Raw genomic sequence first — 13,653 nt, 5'->3', positions numbered from 1 at the left:
GGAAGTACCAACTTAAAGGGAAACACATCTTTGTGCATTTTTACATTAGGAATAAAAATGATTTATGGCCTGATTAGGTGGTTCTTGGAATATTTCCCAGACCAGATTATATGAAAATACGAACATGTTCGTCTCGCCGTCTTGGTTATAGAAAAGAGGCAACAGGCGCTGGGAGCGAGGTTGGAAAATCATCTATCTAATTCTTGTACAAGTGAAAGTTACGACAAGTTCACGCTAAGCCCTACCGAGACCTCTCACCTTTTTATAAATATTATCGGAGGCTGAGCATGTTCCAGAGATACATTCTCGATTCCAGGGTCTTTTGTTTAGAACAGTTCTCACAGAGCGATTACATTTTTCACAAAATGTCTAAATCTAATTTTGAATATTACTTCATTGTACACTATATTTTACTAATAAATTGTGATGAAACCAACGAATTTTATATGAAAACAACTTTTCTGTTTTGGTTTCAAAAATGTTTTATGCCGGCAATCATTGCACTCCGCGAAACATTCACTTGTTATTTGTGTCATTTATCCAACTTTTCTTCCGGGAATTTTTTTTCTCGATAAACTTAATTATCAACGAGAATCCCCTGTAATAATAGCTCTAAATGAGAGATCCTGTAAACGAGGGACACTCTGGAGTGAAAGAAATACTGAATGATAAATTTTAGGAGGCTTAATGAATGATGGTAATAAATAATAAGGCTGAATCCCAAATAGATTTTCGTCTTCAAATTAGCATTTAAAATTTTTCTCATCAATCACCCGTTTTAATACATTTTTTTCCTTAAAAGATGTTCTTGATAGTCAAGAAAAATTCCTGTCTATAGTCTAATACTCTGTGTTTGTATCTTTGTAAGCCAGTGGTAGCATCCTATTATTGTAAAAGACGGGGGTTACTTTTATTTAAAAATACCACTGATAACAAAAGAGGTTTAACGGTAATCTTATCTGTAGTATGGAACACTGCTAAGGTTGGGAATACTTAAGTCACAAAAACTGCATATTTTTCCACACTAGTTGTAAAACCTTTGATAGTTCAATTTTTAATGTTATAATTAGTAACGAAGTTATAAATACACTTTGTTTTGACATATACTGCAGAGTTGTAAGATTTATAGCGAGGACGCAGTTCACATAACTAATACCACAAGGTAAGTCGTTGCTGAATTCTAGCTGATGAAACAAGAAAAGCTTGTAATCGGAAATCTTTGAACAAGTATTAACTGTACATCTGTATAGCTTTTCTCTCCCGTTGATTGCTCTCAGTTTCCATTAAAGACACACTTATAGACGTCTAACTATCATTAAATTTAATGCAATTTATTTCAGAATGTATTCCTTATCAAGAAAGAATTAAATGAGATAGGAATTCAAATAGTCAAGTTAAATAAATTAAAGGTTGCAACTACTACAACTTTGCCTTAACAAAATTTTAACATCCCAGTATTAGTGGCTTATTAGTTAGTTGTTTATTAAACAAAAAGTGTAATACATACTTTTTTCATACTCATGTGTGTCCCAACGAATGAATTGTGTCCTAACCAAAAATGAAGTCTTTTTGTGGGAAAAATAGGTTTGCAACTGTTACAATATGTGACAGGAAAAACCTTGGCAGTAAAAGGAAAGTTTAAATTAAACAAAATTAAATATCTATTACAATCTAGTTTCCGTTTGCATTTTATGTTCCGCGTGTTGGATTTTCCTGTTGGTATGAAATCTCGAGTATGCGAGGCTAGTAGAAACAAATTTAGTCCAAATGTTTATGTTGTTATTTTAGGCTTCTTTTAGTTTTATTAGAGCAACCAGATAAAGACATTTCTTTGTGATCTTATTCTTATAATATAAAATGAAAAATTAATTACTTTTTTGAAATGGAAACGCCCTAAACATGGCTGTACAAAGGAAAATTTTTGAGTGTAGCCAGTTCGGCATAATTTAAAAAATCAAAAAGAAAACCCAGGCATGGTCAGAATTCAGCAATTAGATGCTTCAAAAACAATACAATTTATGTAACATAAAATTTCATTCTTGGTTGTGATAATTGGAGATTAATGTTTATTCAGTATCATTTTTCCATTTTTCAAATTTTGAGGGTGGAGGAAGCAATGCGACCCTGTTCCCAAAATTTACAACGGGTAACACATGGGATTACGATCTCATCGTCTTTGCTGCGCTCTCAGTTGCTATATATCGTCTCTGCTCCTATTAGAATAACTTAAAGCTCTCTTTTTGTTTCTTGGATAAAGAACTGTTTGAAAATTTATAAGAAAAGAAAGAAAAAGAAAAAAGTTTTCACCGATGTTTATCCTATTTCACTATACTCCCCTTTTCTTCTTCCCTCAATTTGATCTGAAGTTTCTTAAAATTCCAGTTTGTTTGCTTTCAGACAATCGAGAACAAAAGAAACAAAGTCATATTCTAATTGCTTTTCCAATTTTTGACATTTATTGCTTGCTCACGCAAATTTTACCACGACTGTAATCAATAAACACGTAATCGGTTTTAGTATCGGTTAATTTTTTCCGTGTTTTGTTTCTATTTTTAAAATTTATTACTACTTTGAGGCTTGTCAAATACTGTTGTTTTCTATAAATACTATAAGTAGGAGTCGTAGCAGAGGGCTTACATATACTGGTTGTGACATCAGAATGTAAAAATTATCAGTCAATTATATTTCTTTCAAAAATCCAAGGTTCTGCAACCTTGTTCATAGTGTTTGCTGTAGAGGTAAATTTTTCTTGTCAGCGTTCATTACCTTGTAAGGGAGACCAAATTGGTTCCTTTTTTAAGACTTGCACTGAACGTGAGTATAATGTATCAATACTGGAAGAAATCAATTTAAATTTTACACCAATTTTTTGTGTTTCGTCATATTTTAACGTATAAAGTCTTCGTCACAACTTAATGTTTTGGTTACGGCAGGATCATTCATTTTGAGAGGATGTGAAATGTAGAAAAAAGGAAATTATTAATGCTGTTGTTCTGAGCACATGTAAATTTTTATTTATAATGATTATTTTCCCAGGATAGCTTTTTCAGTTGCTATTGGAGCTGTTATCAAGGGGTTTTGCAAAATGAACTACGCAAGCTGGGAAGGGACAAAAAGAAGCGCTGTAAAGGTTTTGCTAAATTCTACATGCGAACCTCTAATCAACAAACATGTCAAGCGTACCCAGTATATACAACGTAAAGGGTGAAAATTTTTTTACATCCATGTTCGCAGTTTTCGGATTTTGTTTATCGTATCTACACATCCATCTTAAAACTTTTAATTTGAATATTGTAATATTTATTTATATACTGTAAATGCTCGGTTCGGCGTCTAACATCCTCCTTTCTTTTTAGATAGGATGGAACAGCCAACAATTCAAAAGGGGCGCTTTTACAAAATCGTCTTTTTTTTTGTCTTTTTGTAATTGTGCGCCCGGGACCCCGGAGAAAGAAGAGTGATGATGAATTTATATAAGAATCGGTTTTTAAATAAAAATGCTGGCCTTCGTTAAATCAAAAAAGCGCCTCTTTTGGCTTAAAATAATAATTTAAGTGACAACCAGAGGCGATTATCCGCAGGATGTGTTTATTTAAATGTTGCGCTGATAAGAGGACTACCTTATTACATGAAAATAAGTAGTCAACTTAATAAATCAGGATTAATTATGATACCAAAAAATTTACGCGAATTTATAAATTTCGATATTTGTGGGTGGTAATAAACGCGAATTTAAAAAACAAATATTTAAACTGCATTATTTAACGCGAATCTTGATATATTTCAAATATCGCTTGCAAGGACTTTCGTTGATTAGTTAGAAATAAAAAAAGAACACACCATCTCTCCGTTTTATGTTTTGTTGACCGCTTTCTAGATTAAAAAGAAGATCTCGAAATCATATAATTATATTTTTAAAAAGCATTTTGCAAAAGAAACATATGAAAAATAAATGCATTGAAATATACAGATGTTTTTTAAAGCGAACTATTATTTGAGAAACCTATGTATTTGATTGCGTTAATTAGTTGACTAGTTGTTTTCGTGTAATAAGTTAATTTGTAAGTGGGCGTTAAATCGAGAATTTACAGGATTTAAATCTATGAGAAAGAAAAACAACATTGTATTATTGAATTTAAAAAAAGTGTATCAATGAACCCATCCATTTTTATGACCATCCAGCATTTGAGGCTCTAAAAATCCTCGAAAAAACTTTCCATCGTGACTCCACCTCAAACCGTAACCTTCTTTACACCGTATTTCTAACACATGCATCTCATGAGGTAATACATGAATGTTTAACCAAACTATATTTCTAAATATGCGCTGTAAAATTATCAATGCATGTCTATTTTTAGCATGTTCATTTCCCGTGCTTTCACCCCACCACTTATCTTTACTCCGATGGCAATGTTTTGCTAATGCACGTGCACCCACGGTTATTCTAGCGTTAACATTATGTAACGCTTGATACGAGGTCCAGATATTTACTAGGTCTGGAGGTAATTGTTCAAGACTACCCACTGTTTTACGAAATCCTAGTAGCTTTAAAATATCACCTTTGGTTAGGTGAGCAAGTAGATCATTAGTCAAATCCATGTGTACGGCTAGCTGCGTGGTATTTATATTCTTAAGACATGTTATCCTAGTGTATGAATCCATGGTATTATCGCAGAAGCATTTCTCAACCCCATCGCACACATTGTCCGCCGTAAACGTGGCTTCACATACTTTAATAAATTCTTGAAGTTTCTCTACCCGATATTTGATACTGGTGTTAAAATCACTTTCAATTTCATTTAAATTCTCTAACAGGCTATGAGAACAAGAAGGATGTATGTCATTGTATATCCAGTGAAATAGCTTTGTTGCTAAGCAACGATAAAATGGTTTGACAGGATATAAAGAATTCGTTATAACGTCATCTTTAAACAGCTTATACTCCTCCTCCTCCTCATCATCATCATCATTAGCGTTACCATCTGCCATTTCATGCATCAACTGCACAAATAACTTATCATCTTTCGCGACATTTTTTTTTTCGTAAAAAGATTTAACAATTTCACAAAATTTCGCGCACACAGTCTGAATGCCATACTTTTCTGCCATTTTTTAATTTTTTTACCTAGAAACAGAATGGTATACATTATTTTGGTCCTGTGATACTTTTTTTCTTGCAATGAGTATTCTGTAGGTTCGAACAACAATGCAGTTAGAAATACGGTGTAACCAAAGACGTTTTCATAAGCAACTCAATGTTCATGTTAGCGTCAGCTTTTAGGCACAAAGATTTGTGTGTTACATTATCCAGGTTCCGAACAGTCCATCTCTCGGGTTTTCCGATTTTAAAGAGGTTTTCTATGTATTTAATTGTGAAGCTGTCCAGCATTGAATTTCTTTTGCCGGTAAGAAAACTTTTAAACAAGTCATAGGTCAACGCAATTTTTTTTTTTTTTTAAAAACAGTCTCTTAAAAATTCATATTTACAAAAATTAATCCTTCTCCTAGTGCATGTCAACAATGAAATTTTAAATTACCTCTATATTTTAAGGTGTAACAATTTCTTTACACGAAACTCTACAAAACTTAAAAAACATAAATTATTTTGAATAAACATAATACCGTTCTACATTAAAATGTTTCATACCAAACATGAGAAAACCAAATCGACAATAGATAGCCAGTGGGCGGTGCTATAAATGCTTTATTAAACGGCCAGTTTCTTTTTTACTCAAATTTTAAAAAGTGCCACTTTTATTAACACTCCTTGATTACCCATTTTGTTAGGTTCGTGGACGTAAGGAAGATTTCACAATAATACACACTTTTTATAATATGGTTTATAAAAACATTGAGCTGGGATTTCAGGCTAAAGCCAATAGGCCTATTGTATAAAATAATAGAGAAATAACTAGCCGGGGGTTGGTATGTTTATAGAAAAGGGTACAACAATCAAAGTAATAAAAAATACAAAAAACTCATTTTCTTTTGTATCGTAATTTCAAATGTTTCAATCGATGTGTATTCATTTTTGCGAGTTTCGAATTTCGAGTATTTTTGCAAAAGTTGTTTATTTGCAATTGTTTATACTCGATTGAATATTACTAAATTTTTTTATTTTTTTATGTAAAATATTCACTCTGAGCCTGTTAAAAATTTTTTACAAATTTAAAAAAAATCCGCACAAACGTTTTTTTTTAATGGAGGCTACAGATGTTAAAAAAACAAAAGCAGAAAACTGCGAATTTATTTTCCTAAATTTAGTATGAAATACCTCCAGTAAATACCATTAGCCAGTAAAAACGAATAACCAACAGGGCAGAAGCAAAGTGGATATATTATTAGCCATATAAATGTCTACCATTCATAAAACCATACGTAACTTGTAAACGTGGTCGGATAACCTGGCGCTTCCTCGTATGCTGTTTCACTAGATCTATCGTCGCAATGGGCGACACCATCTTGAACGTAACATCTTTCTGGACTGCCATGGTAACAATTATTATCTCTTTTCTAGAAAATAAAAAACGAGCAAATTCAAGACGCATGCAGTTGTGGAAATATCATGTATACAATACCTTTTTTAAAACAAGAAAACACTACCTCTCCAATTCTCCAAATCAAATTAAAACCATTCTTAAACAACATCGGATCTGCCACGAAAAATTTATACGCGCTCATCTTTCCAGGTGTAGCTCTATCGGTCAAACCAGAATGTTCAGTATGATATAAACCGTTATTGAAATAAAACGCTGATAAGAAGAAGTCTTCTGTTCCAGAGGATAAGTACTGTACAGCAGTGTCATTTCCCACGAGTATACGATAGCAACCTTCCAGGTAAAAAAAGCTCTCGCTCTGAGCGTCCAACGTAACAAAAAACAACATTCCGTTTTTACTGCTGTGCGCTAAGTTTACATAATCGAAAAGCTGATGAGTGACATTTTCTAGTTTTCGAACGACAAGTTTCGCCGTAGATGGTAATTTTAAGTCCCCAATGACCACCGGGTAATTTTCAACTCCGCGCAAAATATACCACCACGGTCCACTCTGAGCAGGAATAAACGAGACGGTGATTGATTTTTGAAATGGAATTCGTATTGTATTATACAGTCCGCCACCGAGTGCTGTGTACCCGATCCATTTGGTACCCCACGCCGTTTGTGACGTACCTTGCACGCCCATTCCATGCATAACATACAAGTTGACCTCAATGGCAGGCGTTTCATCATCGTCGATATAATACCTTACGATTGTCTGTGGGGTGAAGCATGTCGTACTGGCAAACCATTGCTCTGTAATCACACCAGGTCCGTTGTGTTTCTCGAACAGTATTTGTTCCTTCCCAGCTACACAGGAACCAACTTTGTGCGCATGACTGAAACTCTTCATATTGTCATTGACATCAATTTGACATGCAGCATAATGAAGAAGGACAAACAGGAAATGTAGTGCTATCATTTTTTTTGACTGTATTTAAAAAAAAATATCAACATAGGTATATCATGTGTTTGTCTACTTTACTTGTAAACACTGATAATATAGTACCAGCTTCAAAATATAATATCGGTTCAAAAATTTCGGATTTCGTCACTTGTCCAAAATAAAACTTGTTGAGTTTAGGAGATATTACAAAAAAAAATCAACTAAAACTGGGAACTGAAAAATCCAAATTTAATAATGCATTGAAAACAATGTTTCCTAACTTGAGACTGAGGTTATTAATACTTCCAACTGCTAACTTGCATAATGTTGAAAAGATAATAAATGAAATTAATAGATCGACAGGAATCTGGCTGAGAAAATTGTAAATACTAATTCCATAAATTTAAAAAAAATATCTTTAAAAGTTAAGAAACATTCATGAACCCCAAAAGTATGTTTCTTATAAAAACAGATGTGTAACAAATGAGGTTTAAATCTCCTTGGTGTACCGCAATAAATTTATTTCTATGGAAGACAATATTCTCCTTTATACATTTGTTTTCTCATGTGAAAACAGATTACTGAGACCGATAGTAATAATGGCTAACCATAGTTCTTTATTGGCGAACAAAATGTGAAGGATTGATGACTAAGATAATATATAATCATTGAAAAAGATTATTTATGAAATTTCGTATTTATTGCTAATTATTATAAGATATATTCAAATATAGCAATCGTGAAAGAAATACCAAAATAAACAAAATTAATAGACTAGATTCAAATCTGGGTATGGTCGATAAAGGGAACAAAAATCAAAATTCAAACAATACGAGACTGCTAATAATAATAATAATAATAATAATAAAGCAAAAACACCAAGTGGCTATCAGCAACACTAAGACAATATAATCTTACCATTTGTATAAAAATAACTGTATATTTGTAAACTTAACTGAAATATAAATGCGAATATAAATATAGCTGCACGCTAAAAACTACTAGAAAAAAATCAATCAATCACAACATTTCCAATATACACCAATACTGTTGATACATAAAGAAAAAAAACATAAACAGATCTCACTCTTTCACGATTTGTCTTTTAAAATCATCTTTCGTAGCATTTGTTATCGTTTTCCCATACATAGGCAATCTCTGCGTCATTTGAAAGCCCCATTTATCCTTCACTTGTCGGCAGAGGTTCAAGTCTACCTCGGTGACAAGCAAGCCATCTTGCACTCTTGACAGACCAGGTGTACGACTACCATTAGGAGCTGCTACATAGCTTGATCCATAAAAATGACCAAACTCTTTATGTGAGGGCTTACCATCACCAGATGTGAACTCATTAGGGAATTGTTCTGTTCCAACACGGTTTATAGCTACAGTAAAGTATCCATTTGCAATAGCTGCACAACGAGCCTCGATCGGCCACAGTGGTTCACTTAAAGCACCAACTGTAGCAGACGGATTAAAAACAATCTCAGCACCATTCAAAGCAAACGCTAGCCAATTTAAAGGATGGTGACGTCCATAACAAATATTGATGCCAATTTTCCCAAAGGCTGTTTCAAAAACTGGATGGCCCATCTCACTCTCCATGTAGTAAGTAGATTCGTTAAAGTCCCCAACACGTGGGATATGGTTCTTTCTTGACTTGCCAATCACATTGCCAGTGTTGGAGATGACAACTGCTGTATTCCATAACACATCCTGGTGGCTTTCGTCACGTTCTAGTATTGGAGAAATAATCACCATGTTGTAAGTCTTTGCAAGGTCCTGCAAAAACAATGTGGTCGGCCCGTCTTCAGCTGATTCTGAAAACTGCGCCCAAGGATGCTTTTCTCGTGTGCAAAATGCAAATGGCATTGTCCAAGCTTCCTGCAAACAAAGAACATTAACTCCTGCACTCCCTGCTTCCTCAATAAGAACTTTCAATCGCATATGCAGTGCATTGACCTGCTCAAGAATAGGGCGATCTGTTGGCAAAACAATTTGGTTTTGAATGGCACCAATTCGGACAATACGCGGTCTTCGTTCTTCTTCAGATAGTGCAGCAATACTGTATCCAGCAACTTGGAATTTTTCTGCATTTGCTTTCTCAGTGACGCTGACAGGTAGGTCAAGCTTTTGCACTGGTGCACCATACAGCATCCTTTGCACCTCCTGAAGTTCACCACCAGACAGATTCTTTTCTAGAACATCCTCCAGACAGGTTGTTTCTGCAGACATTGTTTTTGATGTTCTACAATATAAGAAGGTGCACATTTTTAGTGATGTAGAGAAATAAATATAATTTTCAAATGGAGATAAAAGTGCTGCCTCGCTAGAAACAACAGTGAAAACCAAAAATTTTGCCTGATGAAATTAGTTCGAACTAATGTAAGGTGCTTCAGACAGGCATATCTGTAGAAAAATACAGTGTCAGAATGGGGTTCACAGTCAAACTTGCCTCACGGTAATAAGAAATTAAACATGGTTTCCTAATCCTGATATTTTTTAAAATATGCACTAATTCTATTTCTGTATGCAGCACAGGATATCGACATCCTTGTGTATAAGTACACATCTAGACCAAAATCTAGTAAAACTAGGAAAATTATACTGAAATTCTAGCAACTTATTTTTAAAAACAGAAGAGAATAGGTGTAAAAAAATCAATTTTGTACTTTGTAGTTCTGAAAATCCCTAAATAAAGGTTAAGCAAAGCTTTTTGTGTCCATGCATGCATATGCATTACAAAACTTTAAAAACATTTTAAGGATTTCACAAATGTCGAAAAAGAAATTCAGCAAAATTATCTGCAGCCCCCCTCACATACACCACATTGAGTGATGCCTACAAATGCTATAGGTGAAATGTGTTTAGTCCATTTCTTCAAATTATGATACATTGAATACATAGATAAGTTTTGGTATGACACAATGCTTTGATTTCCATTAACTAGAATATGGACACGTGCATATAATACAAAAAAATACAATACATAAACGATGATGGAACAACTAGCACTGAAATATTTAAAACTTAAAAAAGAAGAAAATAGTTAAGGAAAACCAATGCTATAGTTCTTTTATTCCTTAAAATCGAAAAATTAAGGTGACTAACCAATTTGCCTTTCCTTGCCTGTCAGTATAAAAAATGTGCAAAAACAGAATTTTTTAAACATTTGCAAATAACTTAAAGGGTCAATAATGTTCCTGTGGAAAACTCTGCATCCTTTTGGTTGCAATATTATGTTAGCCATTATTCAACAACAATATCAATGATTGCCATTGTTTCTTTACACTTTGCTTCTATTTAAAGCACTAGATCTAAAAAGCATTAAAACTACTTTATTTTTTCAAAAAAAAAAATTTTAACAACTTTGTCTACCATGAGGTCACATGATATCTGTGGCTTGTTGTTTATACATACTAAAGAATAAACATCGTCTTACATTGAACATTTTTATTTTTTAAAAAGCCTGGTTTTCACACAGGAAAATATTTAGAAAACAATCCTGCTTTCCACACAGACACCAAGAAAATAGCAATTGGTTTTAGAGGGGAAATTACATTATACATTGTTATTTCTTATGTTCTTTCTCTTAAAAAATATTATTTTAAAAAAATTGTTAGGGAGTTAACTCTCTCTTCCCACTCCTGCTTCCCATGACACTAAAACAAAATTTATGTCCAACAGACTATAAAAGTGTGAATCTATCCTTTCTGCTTAGCGTTCATTATGAGAACAGGATTGATATCTTTGGCGGTTATCTAGTTGAGTGATTGATATGTTTGCACAACTTTGGTAGCTTCATATGCACTAGGACTTCGCAGGACCCTTGTTGATAGCAGTAACAATAAAAAACTGAAGAGGCTTAGGTAAACATCTTTAATAATATTGAAGAAGAACTACTTTGTTCATCACTAACATACTGCCTGACAGTGAGCAGGATTCAATCCACAGTCCCAGAATTGGGAGCCTCAGACGATCCCACTACACTATGTGCGGCAAATACGGATGTGCTATGATAAATATTTACCTATGTATATCTTTAATAATAAAAGTAAAAACAATAATGAGTATATACATAAAAATTTAAGGTTATAAGACTTTAGAACTCTTCGTTTTCTTAGGTTATAAATATAGATTTCAGGTGGTGTGTGGCCACCATGAGAGGTCGTATGACCTCCATGGACAAGAGAATACAAAAAGACCTGGTTTTTTTAGCCAATGTTCTGACACATTTCAGCATGCTCCCAGGCTGTGCTAGCTTGTTTTAGCTTGTTCCTAAGTTGTTCTTGCCTGTTCAAAGTTATTTCATATCCCAGCTTGTTCTAATTATTCTAGCCTGTTCTATGGTAACATGCCTTTTAGTGTGTACAGTATGTTGCTTATGTTTACACGAACAAGTGCAAACAGGAAAAAATAGCATTGGCAACATTACACAACCATAAACAATGACATTGGAAAATAAAATATTTAATATATATCTGTTAAGTTGGCAACATTGGTCACAAGTGCTGGTTGGATGCAGATAGAGGATTTTCTGACGCAGGAAGCAGTATCAGTGTTGCTTAAACTAATTCATGGTACTGTGACTAAAGTGGCCTTTAAATTACAACAAAAATTCAGTTCTCGCCACTTGAGTATGAATCTTACCCCCCAAAAAAACTCCAGCCAGTTTTTGTATAGTAACACGAGTATATGACAGGCACTACAGTGGAGAAGGAAAAGTTGCAACATGTTTTGATTTTCATGAAAAACAATGAATTTGCACATGCAGATTGTAATGATCAAAAATTAAAAGTAAAAAAAACAACTGACACTAAAGTCTACTCTTAAAGCTTACCACCTGTGACTAATTGTTGATTAATTGTTGAGGTTCCTCAGTAAAAACACATCATAATAGTAGAGAACATTGTATTGTGAAATAAATTCATACAACATCCTTCGCATTGGAACACAATTGTATATTTGGGGCATGGATTGGGATGCCAGCCAATAAGATTAAACAATAACATGCAGGACAGATACATGTGCAGATACAAAAACAGTACTAACCCCATCATATGCACTTAAATGGTATGAGACACTCACAGTGACATGAACATCTTGGCTGCACTCCGTTGTGAGTGTCTCCCATGACATATCTCGTCATTCTCTTCATCATAATGCACTTCAATGGTATGACACACTCACAAAGACATGTAATCTAGGCCGCACTCCATTGTGCGTGTCTCCCACGGCATTTCATCATAATGCACTTCAATGGTACAACAAGCTTGAATGCCTTCAATGGCATATCTCATTCTCTTTGTCATAATGCACTTCAATAGTACCACAAGGTTGAATGTCTACCACAACATTTCATCATCATTTTATCATAATGCACTTCAATGGAACGACAAGCTTGGATGTCTACCACAGCATCTCATTACTCTCTGATATACACATAAAGAGCAACACAACTACACAATGTTGTTATAAATGTTATACAAAACGTATATATCCCACAACTTAAGCACGTCTTTTAGGTTAGCCTTGTTTGAACACCAATTCTTAAGAACTCTGTCTGGGAGATGCATACATCGATGGTAAAAATTACTGGACCGTCCTTCTATAATCTTAATTGTGGAATCTGGTATAGCACAGGACGCTCTTGCCAATGTTTTTTGAGGTCAAGGCTGTCTATAACACTAATTTTTTAAAAAAGCAAAAACCAATCTTCTTGTGACAAATTCTACCGTGAATAGGACAAACCAGGGACCACAATGGGTACCTCTGTACACAAGATACTTGGAGAACGCTGCCACTGGGCACATTCACATTTCATAGCCCAGTGATCTTATTAACATTACACACCAGTTTTCTAAAACCTTGTACTTAAGTGAATATATCTGCAATAACAGTCGCTAGACCAACCTTTTAGGAATATATACATTAAGCGTGGCACTGACATATTTCCAGGCCACAAAATCACTGCTTTGCAAAATAAACCAGGGGCCAGGGTGCAACCTCAAAATGACAAGTAATGAGCAAATACATTCATGGGACAAAGGCGTCCACAAATCCTGGCTAAATTGATCTTAAAGCCGGCTCAAAGTGGATCGATTGTTGTACTTTTGATATTAATGTAAGGAATGTTATTGTCCTTTAAACTAAAATATATATCATTTTGTGTTTGGTAGGAAAGATGTACTCTGATACTCGCAAAAGGCCAAAATGCCATTAATCCAAGTA

At 34.1% G+C, this 13,653-nt stretch overlaps 2 protein-coding genes across 2 annotated transcripts; both read right to left on the bottom strand.

The window, feature by feature from the left end:
• Positions 1-5,433: 5,433 nt before the first annotated feature.
• Positions 5,434-7,458, bottom strand: LOC130623386 (uncharacterized). Its single transcript, XM_057438862.1, has 2 exons — positions 6,604-7,458; positions 5,434-6,513 (listed from the first exon to the last, which is right to left on the bottom strand). The coding sequence occupies exons 1-2, from the start codon at positions 7,456-7,458 to the stop codon at positions 6,358-6,360; spliced, it is 1,011 nt and encodes a 336-aa protein (XP_057294845.1). The 3' UTR covers positions 5,434-6,357.
• Positions 7,447-9,697, bottom strand: LOC130623385 (beta-ureidopropionase-like). Its single transcript, XM_057438861.1, has one exon. It carries the CDS (start codon positions 9,691-9,693, stop codon positions 8,506-8,508), a length of 1,188 nt encoding a protein of 395 aa, XP_057294844.1. The 5' UTR covers positions 9,694-9,697; the 3' UTR covers positions 7,447-8,505.
• Positions 9,698-13,653: the final 3,956 nt, after the last annotated feature.

The sequence above is a fragment of the Hydractinia symbiolongicarpus genome, chromosome 13 (assembly GCF_029227915.1).
Source record: "Hydractinia symbiolongicarpus strain clone_291-10 chromosome 13, HSymV2.1, whole genome shotgun sequence".
Classification (NCBI taxonomy): domain Eukaryota; kingdom Metazoa; phylum Cnidaria; class Hydrozoa; order Anthoathecata; family Hydractiniidae; genus Hydractinia; species Hydractinia symbiolongicarpus.
The sequence above is the reverse complement of the archived record's forward strand: the minus strand, read 5'-3'. Positions and strand labels throughout refer to the sequence as shown.